The 14,148-nt window shown below is 69.1% G+C and overlaps 2 protein-coding genes across 6 annotated transcripts in view; both read left to right on the top strand.

The window, feature by feature from the left end:
* The window catches only part of LOC127036997 (protein FAM3A-like), a 55,846-nt gene that overhangs the window by 21,175 nt on the left and 20,523 nt on the right, over positions 1-14,148 (top strand). The gene's annotated exons all lie outside the window — the stretch shown is intronic.
* The window catches only part of LOC127036993 (plexin-A3-like), a 36,582-nt gene that overhangs the window by 16,727 nt on the left and 5,707 nt on the right, over positions 1-14,148 (top strand). For 3 of the 5 annotated variants that reach the window (XM_050928291.1, XM_050928289.1, XM_050928288.1), the window contains 12 exons: positions 2,959-3,055; positions 3,208-3,398; positions 5,544-5,689; positions 7,358-7,478; positions 8,783-8,919; positions 9,322-9,522; positions 10,834-10,927; positions 11,356-11,595; positions 11,983-12,126; positions 12,532-12,766; positions 13,131-13,270; positions 13,686-13,942. In XM_050928291.1, coding sequence (XP_050784248.1) covers positions 2,959-3,055; positions 3,208-3,398; positions 5,544-5,689; positions 7,358-7,478; positions 8,783-8,919; positions 9,322-9,522; positions 10,834-10,927; positions 11,356-11,595; positions 11,983-12,126; positions 12,532-12,766; positions 13,131-13,270; positions 13,686-13,942 — 2,003 coding nt within the window. The remainder of the gene's footprint in view (positions 1-2,958; positions 3,056-3,207; positions 3,399-5,543; positions 5,690-7,357; positions 7,479-8,782; positions 8,920-9,321; positions 9,523-10,833; positions 10,928-11,355; positions 11,596-11,982; positions 12,127-12,531; positions 12,767-13,130; positions 13,271-13,685; positions 13,943-14,148) is intronic. The other 2 variants (XM_050928290.1, XM_050928292.1) reach the window with 2 other exon arrangements.

Here is a 14,148-nt window from a genome sequence, read left to right as displayed (position 1 = left end):
GCCCCGGTCCCCCCAGCCCCCGGGCCTGGATTCCCTGCTCCCCTGCTAGTCCCCTGGCCCGGGCACCCTGCCGACCGCTAGCCACCAGGCCTGGATCCCCTGCCCCCTTGCTAGCCCCCTGGAACGGGCCTCCTGCCCCCCGCTAGCCCCCGGGCCTGGATTCCCTGCCCCCTTGCTAGCTACCCGGCCCGGGCCCCCTGCCCCCCGCTAGCCACCAGGCCTGGATCCCCTGCCCCCCCGCTAGCCCCTCGGCCCGGGCCCCCCGCTAGCCCCCGGGCCTGGATCCCCTGCCCCCCTGCTAGCCCCCAGGCCCGGGCCCCCTGCCCCCCGCTAGCCCTCTAGCTGGATCCCCTGCCCCCCCGCTAGCCCCTCGGCCCGGGCTCCCCGCTAGCCCCCGGGCCTGGATCCCCTGCCCCCCTGCTAGCCCCCTGGCCCAGGCCCCCTGCCCCCCTGCTAGCCCCCGGGCCAGGATTCCCTGCTCCCCTGCTAGCCCCCCCGGCCTGGGCCCCCTGCCCCCCGCTATCTCCCGGGCCTGGATACCCTGCCCCCCTTGCTAGCCCCCCGGCCCGGGCCCCCCGCCCCTTGCTAGCCCCCGGGGCTGGATCCCCTGCCCCCCTGCTAGCCCCCTGGCACGGGCCCCCTGCCCCCTGCTAGCCCCCGGGCCTGGATCCCCCGCCCCCCGCTAGCCCCCCTGCCCGGGCCCCCGCCCCCCGCTAGCCCCCTGGCTGGATCCCCTGCCCCCCCGCTAGCCCCTCGGCCCGGGCCCCCCGCTAGCCCCCTGGCCCGGGGCCCCGGTCCCCCAAGCCCCCAGGCCTGGATTCCCTGCTCCCCTGCTAGCCCCCCGGCCCGGGCCCCCTGCCCCCCTGCTATCTCCCTGGCCCGGGCCCCCTGCCCCCCGCTAGCCACTAGGCCTGGATCCCCTGCCCCCTTGCTAGCCCCCTGGCATGGGCCCCCTGCCCCCCGCTAGCCCCCGGGCCTGGATTCCCTGCCCCCCTGCTAGCCCCTTGGCCAGGGCCCCCTGCCCCCCTGCTAGCCCCCCGGCCCGGGCCCCCGCCCCCCGCTAGCCACCAGGCCTGGATCCTCTGCCCCCCTGCTAGCCCCCTGGCCCGGACCCCCTGCCCCCCCAGCCCCCAGGCCTGGATTCCCTGCTCCCCTGCTAGCCCCCCAGCCCGGGCCCCCTGTCCCCCGCTAGCCCCCTGGCCTGGGCCCCCTGCCACCTGCTAGCCTCCCAGTCTGGACCCCCTGCCCCCCGGTAGCCCCCTGTCCTGGATACCCTGGCCCCCTGCTAGCCCCCTGGCCCAGGCCCCCTGCCACCTGCTAGCCCCCTAGTCTGGACCCCCTGCCCCCCGGTAGCCCCCTGTCCTGGATCACCTGCCCCCCCACTAGCCCCCCGGCCCAGGCCCCCCGCCCCCCACTAGCCCCTGGCCTGGATCCCCTGCCCCCCTGCTAGCCCCCTGGCCCGGGCCTCCTGCCCCCCCAGCCCCCGGGCCTGGATTCCCTGCTCCCCTGCTAGCCCCCCGACCCGGGCCCCCTGCCCCCCGCTAGCCCCCTGGCTGGATCCCCTGCCCCCCCACTAGCCCCCCGACCCGGGCCCCCTGCCCCCTGCTAGCCCCCTGGCCTGGATCCCCTGCCCCCCTGCTAACCCCCTGGATCCCCTGCTAGCCCCCCGGGCCCGGGCCCTCTGCCCCCCCGCTAGCCCCCTGGCTGGATCCCCTGCCGCCCCACTAGCCCCTCGGCCCGGGCACCCTGCCCCCCGCTTGCCCCCGGGCCTGGATCCCCTGCTCCCCCGCTAGCCCCCCAGTCTGGACCCCCTGCCGCCCTGCTAGCCCCCTGGCCTGGATCCCCTGCCCCCCTGCTAGCCCTCCGACCTGGGCCCCCTGCCCCCCTGCTAGCCCCCTGGATCCCCCGCTAGCCCCCCGGCCCAGGTCCTCTGCCCCCCCGCTAGCCCCCCGGCCCGGGCCCTCTGTCTCCCCGCTAGCCCCCTGGCCCGGGTCCCCTGCCCCTCCCGCTAGCCCCCAGGCCCAGACCTCTTGCCCCTCCCGCTAGCCCCCTGGCCCAGACCCCCCGCCCCCCCCACTAGCCCCCTGGCCTGGATCCCACCAGCCCGGCTCCCTTTGCTCCTCAGACACATGCGGAGTCAGGGCACCGTGGTGACACCCTTTGCACCTGCACCCCTCCCACTTCTGAGCACCCTTTTTTTGGGTGGAGGGGCATCATAGACTCATAGACTCATAGACTCTAGGACTGGAAGGGACCTCGAGAGGTCATCGAGTCCAGTCCCCTGCCATCATGGCAGGACCAAATACTGTCTAGACCATCCCTGATAGACATTTATCAGCTTGTGTCCGGCCCCAGTGATGAGGGAGGGGCATTCAAGCTGGGTTCAGCCAGACCCCTGGGAGGGTGGGAGAAAATTTTGGGCCCTGCTGTCTGGCTGGGAGGGGGATGGGCAGCTGGGAGGTCTCTAACCCAATGGGCTCTGTGTCAGGGCCCAGTGCCAGACACTCCCCCCGCCAGCCATCAACTCCCCACTGGCTGCAGGCCCACAGCCAGCAACGTGCTGGGGTTAAGGAGCTGCTTGTAAATGTCTGAGCTGGGCTGCGGGTCAGGAGTGAGGGGCACCAGCAGGGCTGGTGGGGGCAGGTCCAGGCTAGCAGGGGCTGCGGGTCGGAGTGAGGGGCACTGCAGAGCTGGTGGGGGGCGGGATATGTTTGATGTTTCACCCCTTGTAGGGGGGGATGCTCTGTTGCTAGGTGACATGACAGTTGCCATCTCTGTTGCTAGGAGATGCCTTGGTACCTCCTTTTAACCCTTTGCGGTCCTGTTGCTCTCTCCCTGCCTAGCCCCAGGGCTGGGGGGCAGCGAGGCTGCTCCCCTGTGGCTCTCCATGCCCCCCACCTCCCTGTCTATACCTCACCCCCTCCACTGCCCTGCTCTGACCCCCTGTTCTCCCCCCAGTACTGGTACGAGGGCGACGCGGTTGGGGAGCTGCCTGTGGACTTCTCCGTCGTCTGGGACAGCGACTTCCCCATCGACCAGCCCCCCGGCTTCAAAGGTCCAGGGGGCTGCACCCTGAGGGGGCGGGGGCTGGGTCAGAGTGGGGAAGTGTCATGGGGGAGGGGTGGGGAGGGCAGTGCCCAGGGGAGGGGTGTTGGGGGGTGGGGGACAGGGGGGCTGCCTGTCTCTGACCCCCCTCTCTCCCCCCAGCCCTGCTCTACAAGTGCCCAGCCCAGCGCCCCAGCTGTGGGCTCTGTCTCCGCTCCGACCCACGCTATGAGTGCGGCTGGTGCCTGGCCGAGCGACGCTGCCTTCTGCGCCCCCAATGCCCAGCCCCCAAACTCAACTGGGTGCCCCCCGGCCGACGCGGGGCTCGCTGCAGCCACCCCCGCATCACCCAGGTAACCCCCCCCCCACATCACCTGGGTAATGCCCCCCCCCCCCGTTAGACTCACAGATCGTGCCCACTCGTGGCCCCAAGCGGTCCATGGGAGGTGCCCCTTTCAGTGTGACAGCCCTTCTCGGGGGGCCACTCTCCCTCGGGGTCAGGCCCCTCCAACTCCTGGAGCTGCACCTCTCTGAATCTTAGCACGTCTGTCTCTGCTGTGGGCCCCCCCAGGGAGTCCCCTCACTCTGGGCCCTGGGGGCCTCCACCCCCGCAGGGGATAATCCCCCCATCCCACCCCCTCGTGTTCTCTAGCCCGGAGTGACTCTCAGCCAGCATAAAACAGGAGGGTTTATTGAGAGTTGAATCCAGCACAGGAACCTCTCAGGGCCTCAGGCCTGGCCTCCCTCAGCCCAGCACATCCCAGTCCCCCGGCAGCCAAGGGGGCTCTTCCTGCTCCCCCACCAGCCCAGAGCCCCCCTGCTTCCCAGCTGGGCCTCTGTCTTCTCTCCAGGTAAACAAGCTCGTAAAACCAGAAGGCCTGGGTCTCCTCTCCTCTCAGCCCCCCTCTGGCCAGAGCCGGCTGGTCAGGTCACCGGGGTCCTCTCCCCACAGCCCATTGTCCCCCATTGGCCAGAACCGGCTGCAACTCCTGAGCTGGGCATTCAGGTCACCAGTCACTGGGGTCTCCATCCTCCAGGCCATCGGCCGGGGTCCCAAGTTCCCTCTCGGGTCCTGTCCCCCAACAAATTCCCTCTCCCCTCCCCTCCCCTCGTTAAACCAGTAACACCCAGGGACACTGAGGGCTTGGCTACACCTGCAGCTGTGCAGCGCTCCCGCGGCAGCGCTTTGAAGTGCCAGTGTGGTTGCGGCGCAGCGCTGGGGGAGAGGACGTGAGAGGTGGCGCGGTGCTGGGGGAGAGGACGTGAGAGGTGGCGCGGTGCTGGGAGAGAGGACGTGAGAGGTGGCGCGGTGCTGGGGGAGAGGACGTGAGAGGTGGCGCGGTGCTGGGGGAGAGGACGTGAGAGTTGGCGCGGTGCTGGGGGAGAGGACGTGAGAGGTGGCGCGGTGCTGGGGGAGAGCTCTCCCAGCGCTGCGCGTACTGCACCTCCCCGAGGGGATTAGCTTGCAGCGCTGGGAGAGAGGACGTGAGAGTTGGTGCGGTGCTGGGGGAGAGGACGTGAGAGGTGGCGCGGTGCTGGGGGAGAGGACGTGAGAGTTGGCGCGGTGCTGGGGGTGAGGACGTGAGAGGTGGCGCGGTGCTGGGGGAGAGCTCTCCCAGCGCTGCGCGTACTGCACCTCCCTGAGGGGATTAGCTTGCAGTGCTGGGGGAGAGGACGTGAGAGTTGGCGCGGTGCTGGGGGAGAGGACGTGAGAGGTGGCGCGGTGCTGGGGGAGAGGACGTGAGAGGTGGCGCGGTGCTGGGGGAGAGGACGTGAGAGGTGGCGCGGTGCTGGGGGAGAGCTCTCCCAGCGCTGCGCGTACTGCACCTCCCCGAGGGGATTAGCTTGCAGCGCTAGGAGCTGCGCTCCCAGCGCTGGGGCACTGTTTACACTGGCGCTTTGCAGCACTGTATCTTGCAACGCTCAGGGGGGTGTTTTTTCACACCCCTGAGCGAGGAAGTTGCAGCGCTGTAAAGCGCCAGTGTAGCCAAGGCCTGAGTCCCACCCCCTCTGCATGCAAACCACTGGAAAACACAGAAAACCCCAAGAACCTCCCACACTTCGTCACACTGCCCCCTCCCTGCAGCATCCCGGTAACAGCCCCCTCCCCAGCTCTCCAAGGTAACAGCCCCCTCGCAGTGCCCCAAAAATGGTGGCTCCCTGTGCCCACCCCACTGGAACCCACACCCCAACCGCAGCCAGGCCCCATCTCTGTTGTGGACACTCCCTAGCTCTGCCGCCTCACCTGGGGGGGTTCATGTGGTTTGGGGGCCTGGGCAGGGGTGGAGGGGTCTCTGCCCCACTGACTCCCCTGGGCTCCCCCAGGTGGTGCCGGTGGCAGGGCCCAAGGAGGGCGGCTGGGAGTGGGGGTGGGGGGGTCTCTGCCCTACTGACTCCCGTGCTCCCCCAGGTGGTGCTGGTGGTAGGGCCCAAGGAGGGCGGCTGGGGGTGGGGGTGGGGGGGTCTCTGCCCCACTGACTCCCCCGGGGGTCTCCCAGGTGATGCCGGTGGCAGGGCCCAAGGAGGGCGGCACGCGGGTGACGGTCGAGGGGGAGAACCTGGGGCTGCAGTTTCACGAGGTCGTGGTGCGCGTGGCCGGCGTGCGCTGCAACTCGCTGCCAGGCCAGTACGTCCCTGCCCAGAGGTGAGGGGGGCAGTGGGGGCAGGGGGAGGAGGGGGATGTCAGATGAGGTCGGGCGGGGGGAGCTGGGATGCAGGGGGGTCAGGCGAGGACGTGTTTGAATGGGCGGGAGCTGGGGGGGTTGGGAGGGCGAGCTGGGACACAGGGGGTCTCAGGCAGGGGCGTGTTTGATCGGGTGGGACCTGGGTGGTCAGGGAGGGGGGGCTAGGATGCGGGGGGGGTCAGGCGGGGGCGTGTTTGATCAGGCAGGAGCTGTTGCGGGTTGGGTGGGGGGAGCTGGGACACATGGGGGTCAGGCGGGGGCATGTTTGATCAGGCAGGAGCTAGGGGGTCGGGTGGAGGGAGCTGGGACACGGGGGGGGTCAGGTGGGGACGTGTTTGATCAGGTGGGAGCTGGAGGGGTCGGGAGAGGGAGCTGGGATGCAGGGGGGGTCAGGCGGGGGCGTATTTGATCGGGCGGGAGCTGGGATGCAGGGGGTCAGGCGGGGACGTGTTTGATCAGGGGGCAGCTGGGACGCAGGGGGTCAGGCGGGGACGTGGGAGCTGGGGGGGAGCTGGGACGCAGGGAGTCAGGCGGGGCCGTGGGAGCTGGGGGGGAGCTGGGACACGGGGTCAGGCGGGGCGTGGGAGCTGGGGGGGAGCTGGGATGCAGGGGGTCAGGCGGGGATGTGGGAGTTGGGGGGGAGCTGGGACACAGGAGGGTCAGGTGGGGACGTGGGAGTTGGGGGGGAGCTGGGACACAGGAGGGTCAGGTGGGGACGTGGGAGTTGGGGGGGAGCTGGGACGCAGGAGGGTCAAGTGGGGACGTGGGAGTTGGGGGGGAGCTGGGACGCAGGGGGTCAGGCGGGGATGTGGGAGCTGGGACGCAGGGGGTCAGGTGGGGATGTGTTTGATCGGGGGGCAGCTGGGACGCAGACGGGTCAGGTGGGGGTGTGTTTGATCAGGCGGGAGCTGAGGGGGTCAGGAGGGGGAGCTGGGATGCAGGGGGGCTCAGGGGGGCCTATTTGATCGGGAGGGAGCTGGTAGGGAGCTGGGATGCAGGGGGTCAAGCGGGGGTGTGTTTGATCGGGCAGGGGCTGGGGGGGAGCTGGGACACGAGGGTCAGGCAGGGACATGTTTGATCAGGTGGGAGCTCAGGGGGTCGGGAGGGGGAGCTGGGACGCGGGGGGGTCAGGCGGGGGTGTGTTTGATCAGGCAGGAGCTGAGGGGGTCGGGAGGGGGAGCTGGGATGCAGGGGGGGGTCAGGCGGGGGTGTATTTGATCGGGCGGGAGCTGGTGGGGAGCTGGGATGTAGGGGGTCAGGCAGGGACGTATTTGATCGGGCAGGAGCTGAGGGGTTGGGTGGGGGGCTGGGATGTAGGGGGTCAGGCAGGGATGTGTTTGATCAGGCGGGAGCTGGGGGGTCGGGAGGGGGAGCTGGGATGCAGGGGGGGGGTCAGGCGGGGGTGTATTTGATCGGGCGGGAGCTGGTGGGGAGCTGGGATGTAGGGGGTCAGGCAGGGATGTGTTTGATCAGGCGGGAGCTGGGGGGTCGGGAGGGGGAGCTGGGATGCAGGGGGGGTCAGGCGGGGGCGTATTTGATCGGGCAGGAGCTGAGGGGTCGGGTGGGGGGCTGGGATGTGGGAGCCGGGGGGGCAGGAGCCAGGGGTCTCACCCCCGTGTTCCCCCCAGACTGGTGTGCGAGATGGAGGAGTCGCTGGTGCCCGACCCCCCGCCCGGCCCCGTGGAGATTTGTGTGGGTGACTGTGGTGTCGACTACCGGGCCCACTCCCCGATTCCCTTCACCTTCGTGGTACCAGGGCAGGGCCTCCGTGAGGAAAGGAATTCTGGGGGGAGGGGGCTGTGGGGGGAGGGGAAAACTGTGGGTCATTGGGGGGTTGTGGGGTGGCCTGTGGGGTCTGTGGGGGGAACAGGGTAGTTGTGGGTCATAGGGGAGTTGTGGGGGGTGGGAGCGGCTGGGGGGTGGCCTGTGGGGTCTGTGGGGGGAGCAGGGTAGTTATGGGTCATGAGGGTGTTGTGGGGTGTGGGAGGGGCTGGGGAGTGGCCCGTGGGGCCTGTGGGGGGGCAGGGTAGTTGTGGGTCATGGGGGTGTTCTGGGGGTTGGGAGGGGCTGGGGGATGGCCCGTGGGTCTGTGGGGGGAGCAGGGTAGTTGTGGGTCATGGGGGTGGGAGGGGCTGGGGGGTAGCCCGTGGGGTCTGTGGGGGGGCAGGGTAGTTGTGGGTCATGGGGGTGTTCTGGGGGTTGGGAGGGGCTGGGGGATGGCCTATGTGTCTGTGGGGGGAGCAGGGTAGTTGTGGGTCATGGGGGTGTTGTGGGGGTGGGAGGGGCTGGGGGTAGCCCGTGGGGTCTGTGGGGGGGCAGGGTAGTTGTGGGTCATGGGGGTGTTGTGGGGGTGGGAGGGGCTGGGGGGTCGCCCGTGGGGTCTGTGGGGGGGCAGGGTAGTTGTGGGTCATGGGGGTGTTCTGGGGGTTGGGAGGGGCTGGGGGATGGCCTATGTGTCTGTGGGGGGAGCAGGGTAGTTGTGGGTCATGGGGGTGTTGTGGGGGTGGCCCCTGGGTCTGTGGGGGGAGCAGGGTAGTTGTGGGTCATGGGGGTGGGAGGGGCTGGGGGGTAGCCCGTGGGGTCTGTGGGGGGGCAGGGTAGTTGTGGGTCATGGGGGTGTTCTGGGGGTTGGGAGGGGCTGGGGGATGGCCTATGTGTCTGTGGGGGGAGCAGGGTAGTTGTGGGTCATGGGGGTGTTGTGGGGGTGGGAGGGGCTGGGGGGTAGCCCGTGGGGTCTGTGGGGGGGCAGGGTAGTTGTGGGTCATGGGGGTGTTGTGGGGGTGGGAGGGGCTGGGGGGTCGCTCGTGGGGTCTGTGGGGGGGCAGGGTAGTTGTGGGTCATGGGGGTGTTCTGGGGGTTGGGAGGGGCTGGGGGATGGCCTATGTGTCTGTGGGGGGAGCAGGGTAGTTGTGGGTCATGGGGGTGTTGTGGGGGTGGCCCCTGGGTCTGTGGGGGGAGCAGGGTAGTTGTGGGGCATGGGGGGTTGTGAGGCATGGGATTGGCTGGGGGGCTCTGTGTGCATTTACCCCCATAACTGCTGTCTCCCGCCCCAGACCCCCAGACTGCGGGGACTGAACCCTGCGGGGGGGCCAGTGTCAGGGGGAACCCGCATTACCCTCACTGGGACCCATCTGGACGCGGGCAGCAGCGTCAACATCTCATTGCAGGGGGCACCCTGCCAGCTGCTTAGGTACTTGGGGGGGGCAGGCATGGGAGGTGGTGGGGCCTGGATGACAGTGGGGGGTGGGGGGAGCCGGGGGGGACATGGATGAGTGGGTGGGGGGAGCAGAGAGATGGGGCGGGCTGGGTGTGGCGGGGACAGGGATAGTGGGCGGGGCATGGGGGTGGAGGGATGGGGTTGTGGTGGGTTGCGGGGACAGCGATGAGGATGGTGTGGGGAGACAGGGATGCGGGGCGGGGTGGGTGTGGGGAGACAGGGATGGGGGCAGGATTAGGGTTGTTGGTATGGGGGCAGGTGGTGGGAATTTTGGGGCAGGGGATGTTGGGACGGGGGTGGGTAGGTCAGGACTCAGTGGGGAGATGTGGGGCAGAGGGGAATTTGAGGGGTCTCTCACTTTCCCTTTTCTGGCAGGAGGGACCCTGAGGAAATCATCTGCCTAACACCCCCGTCCATGCTGGGCCCTGGTCCAGCCCCCTTCAGTGTCTTCATCGACCGTGCCAGCCTGGCCCCCCCCGAACCCCCCAATGGCACCACCAGCCCCCCCGTCCTGATCTTCCGCTACACCCCCGATCCGGCGGTGACCCACGTCGAACCTCAATGGAGCATCGTCAAGTAAGAGACCCCCCACTGTCCCCCCTTGTGTGCCCCATCCTTGTCACCCCCACACAGCCCTCTGCTGACCCCCCCCACTGCGCCCACCTGCCCCCTGTGCCCCATCCCCCTCCGCACACCCATACTCCCAGCCCCCTGACCTCCACACCCCTGCCATCCCCCAGTGCCCCCCTTCGCCCCGTCCCCCTCCCCACGCTCCCAGCCCGCTGTGACACAGGTTCATGTAACCCATGTCCAGCGGGGTGCACCACAGGTGGGGCCAGGGGGCTCCGTCCGGGCCCAGTTCTGGTCCTGGTCCGTCGCCTCAGGCCACGTTGATCCATTCACCCCACGCCCGGTGCGGCCTGGTCCCCCCCGTCATGGAGTCCCCGGGCGATGCTCTGGAGCTGCTCCCCACCAAGCCAGGCAGGACTCTGGGGAGCCTCCTCTCTCGGAGCAGACTGTCCCCAGGGCGAGCAGCTTCGCCAGCTTCTACCATCCTGGGTCTCTCCTTGGAGCATTCAGCATGTGCCCCTCCGTGCGCTTCTCACAGCGAGTCCGCCCCGGCGGGGTCCTGCGGGGGCCACAGGGTCCTGCCCCCCCACTGCGCAGTCAGACGTGGCTCTCAGCCAGCCAGTGACACAGAGGTTTATTCGATGGCAGGAACAGGGTCTAACACAGAGCTTGTAGGTACAGCGAACCGGACCCCTCGGCCGGGTCCATTCTGGGGGGCAGGGAGCTTAGACCCCAGCCCTGGGGCTCCCTCCATTTTCCCAGCCAGCTCCAAACTGAAACTCTCCAGCCCCCTCCTCTCCCTTTGTCTCTCTGCCAGGCCAGGAGGCACCTGATCTCTTTGTGCTCCAACACCTTCAGCTGGCACCTTGCAGTGGGGGGGTGGGGGGGGGGCCCGGAGCCAGGGCATTGGCCATTCTCTGCAGACAGCCTCACACGGGCCCCCTCGGGCTCTGCACCAATCACACCCCCTTATCCCACCAGCTAGATTAAGAAAAGCATAGGGGAAACTGAGGCACTCACACAATATTCAGAGAAACCATTAAGAACGGTCCCACTTCGTCACACCCCCACAGCCTCTGGCCCTGGTGAGCATCTTGGTGTTGGCACTGAGCTGGGCTGGGTGGGGTCCCAGCATCCAAGCAGGGCGCAAGGTAGCTGTGGGGGGGCAGGGCAGAGGGTAGCTGTGATGCGGGGGGAAGGACATGGCCCGATTGGCAGGAGATGAGCCACAGCCCAAAGGGCCACCTCCCATGCCAGCCCTCACCCACCACCAAGCTGCATTCCCCCGGGGGGGCTGATGTCTTCCCCCCCCTCCAGCGGCAGCACCAGCCTGACAGTGACTGGGACCCACCTGCTGAGCATCCAGGAGCCACGTGTCCGAGCCCTGTACGGGGGCGTCGAAACCGTCAATGTGAGTCATGCCCCCATGACGAGGGGGGGAGGGCAGGGGACTGGGGTGAGGGGAAGGGGACGCAGCGGGGGTCCATCAGCTGGGGACAGGGGATCTGAGTGGGGTGGGGAGACGAGGGAACAGTTCTGGAGGGGACGGGACAGTTTCCTGCAAGGGAATCCTGAGCCTCCCGATCCACCCCCCTTCAGCACTCGAACTGATAGACCCATAACTTTTCCCTGCTGTCCCCCCGGATCAGACCCCCCCAGCTTGTGCCCTGTGCCTTCCCCACGGAATCCCCCGACATGCTGCTCCCCCCATTCCTGGACGCCCCTGCTGGGCTGCTGAACCACTCAACACGCTGACCATACCCCCGAACTGCTGCCTCCGCCCGGAGTCGTGTCCCCCCCGTTCCCAGCCATCCCCACTGACCCTCTGCCTCCCTGCAGAGCTGCCGGGTGCTGAATGACTCTGTCATGCTGTGCCAGGCGCCTGGCATTGTGCTGGGGGGGCGGGAGCTGCCCGCGGTGGGGGCCTCCCCTGACGAATTCGGCTTCCTGCTGGACCATGTCCAGGCGGCTCGAACCCTCAACCGCTCGGCCTTCACCTACTACCCTGACCCCCAGGTCGAGCCCTTCAGCCCTGCGGGGGTGCTGGAGGTGAAACCCGGCTCCCACATTGTCCTCAAGGTATGAGGGGAAGGGGGGCTAGCAAGGGCTGCAGGTCGGGACTGAGGGGCACTGGCAGGGCTAGGGGGCAGGGCTGGACTAGCAGAGGCTGCAGGTCGTGAGTGAGGGGCACTGGCAGAGCTGGGGGGGGTGGGGAACCCAGGGTTGGGCTAGCAGGGGCTGCAGGTTGGGAGTGAGGGGCACCGGCAGAGCTGGGGGGCAGGGCTGGGCTAGTAGGGGCTGTGGGTCAGGACTGAGAGGCACTGGCAGGGGTGGGGGGGGTGGGGAACCCAGGGCTGGGCTAGCAGGGGGCTGCGGGTTGGGAGTGAGGGGCACCATTGGTGCTGTGTCTGGCTCGGATACCTGGGTCCAATCTCCCTCCCCCTTTCACTGTCCCACCCCCCACAGGGCAGGAACCTGATCCCAGCAGCTGCTGGGGGGGCCCGTCTGAACTACACGGTGCTGATTGGGGGGGAGCCCTGCGCCCTGACGGTGTCAGAGACCCAGCTGCTCTGCGACTCGCCCAGCCAGACAGGGGAGCAGCCAGTCACGGTGCGTTGCTGGAGGGCATAGCCAGGGGCTCCCCCGGGGCGTGGGGCTGGGGGCACGTGTCCTGGGGGGGGGGCAGCCCCTAGCTCTGTGGTGTGGGGGCAGGACATGGACGGGGATCAGAGATCACAGGGCGTTGGGCAGGTGAGCAGTCCCTCTTGGGGAGCTGTGGGGGGAGGTTACTTCTGCAGGGTGCGTTTGGGGGGGACAGACTGAGTGGCGGGGCTGGGAGGGGGTTGTCTCATCAGAACCATGGGGGAATTTGTACCCCCCCATAGCAGATCTGGGAGGGTTGCCAAAATGTTGGGGGAGGTGCCCCCGATCCCCTCTGCCACATTCTGGGGGGGTTCATTCCTGGAAAGTTGGGGGCACCCCCCTGTCAACCTCCACTCCCTCCCCTTGTTCCAGATCCTGGTGGGGGGCCTGTCCTTCTCGCCCGGCTCCCTGCACATCTACCCTGAGGCAGCCCTGCCCCTGGGAGCGCTGGTGGGGCTGGGCGCAGGGGGGTCCCTGCTGCTCCTGGCCATTATCGGGGTGCTGGTTGCCTACAAGCGCAAGACCCGCGACGCCGACCGGACCCTTAAGCGGCTGCAGCTGCAGATGGACAATCTGGAGTCACGGGTCGCGCTGGAGTGCAAGGAGGGTGAGGCTGGTGGGCGGGGAGGGGCGGCAGGAGCGCAGAGAGTGGGTTGGACTGGGGGGCTGGAGTGCAGGGAGGGAGGGGGACGCAGGCTGCGGTGGGGGAGGGATAGGAGGCAGAAGGGGCCCTGGGTATGGATTGAGAGGAAGGGGGGACTGGGAGAGGGGCTGGGGCTCTGGGCAGAGGGGGCTAAGATGAGGGGTTTGGGTTGGAGGGAAGGAGCACAGGGCTGGGGGGTCCTGCTGTGGTGCTTGGCAGGTGCCGAGTTGGGGGGCAGGAGACGTTGGGATGGGGGGCAAGCAGTTGCCCCTGCATGGGGGAAGGGCAGGGGTGGGGGACCCCCCCTGACCCCTTCGCCCTCCCCCAGCCTTTGCAGAGCTGCAGACCGACATCAATGAGCTGACGAACAACCTGGACGGGGTGAAGATCCCATTCCTGGACTATCGGACGTACGCTCTGCGGGTGCTGTTCCCTGGCGAGGAGCCCCCCATGCTGCGCCATGGCCACGTGAGTGGGGGCCGGGCCAGGGTGGGCTGCAGAGCAGAGAGGAGGGTCTGGACTGGGGGGCAGAGCGGGGGGCTGGGGGGTAGAGCGGGAACTGGGCTGGGCCAGGGGGACTGGAGGGCAGAGTGGGGGACTGGGCTGGACTAGGGAGCACAGCAGGGGGCTGGCCCTGGGGTTCTGGGGGGCAGAGCGGGGGGCTGGGGGGTAGAGCGGGAACTGGGCTGGGCCAGGGGGACTGGAGGGCAGAGTGGGGGCTGGGCTGGACTGGGGGGACTGGCGGGCAGAGCAGTGGCTGGCCCCGGGGTTCGGGGGGGCAGAGCAGGGGGCTGGGCTGGGGGGACTGGTGGGCAGAGCAGTGGCTGGCCCCGGGGTTCTGGGGGGCAGAGCGGGGCATGTATCTCACCCCCTGCCCCCCCAGGCGCCCCCCGGGGCAGAGCGGGGCCTGCGGCTCTTCGGGCAGCTCCTGCATTGCCAGCCCTTCCTGCTGACCTTCATCCACGCGCTGGAGGGGCAGCGCGGGTTCTCCATGCGGGACCGGGGAGCTGTGGCCTCCCTCACGCTGGTGGCCCTGCAGGGCCGGCTGGACTACGCCACTGGCGTCCTCAAGCAGCTGCTGGCCGACCTCATAGAGAAGAATCTGCAGAACCGGGCCCATCCCAAGCTGCTGCTGCGCAGGTGGGGCCTGGGGAGCTCCCAACCCCTCTGGGACCGCCCCCCATTCCCCTGGGACCTCCCCGACACCCCCGCGGCTGCCTGGGACCCCCCCGTTCCCCTGGGACCTCCCCGACACCCCCGGGGCTGCCTGGGACCCCCCGTTCCCCTGGGACCTCCCAGGACCTCCCAGGACCTCCCTGAATCCACCCATTTCCTTGGGACCCCCA

Source organism: Gopherus flavomarginatus, chromosome 18 (genome assembly GCF_025201925.1).
Source record: "Gopherus flavomarginatus isolate rGopFla2 chromosome 18, rGopFla2.mat.asm, whole genome shotgun sequence".
NCBI classification, from domain to species: Eukaryota; Metazoa; Chordata; order Testudines; family Testudinidae; genus Gopherus; species Gopherus flavomarginatus.
This window is presented reverse-complemented; position numbering and strand designations above follow the sequence as displayed.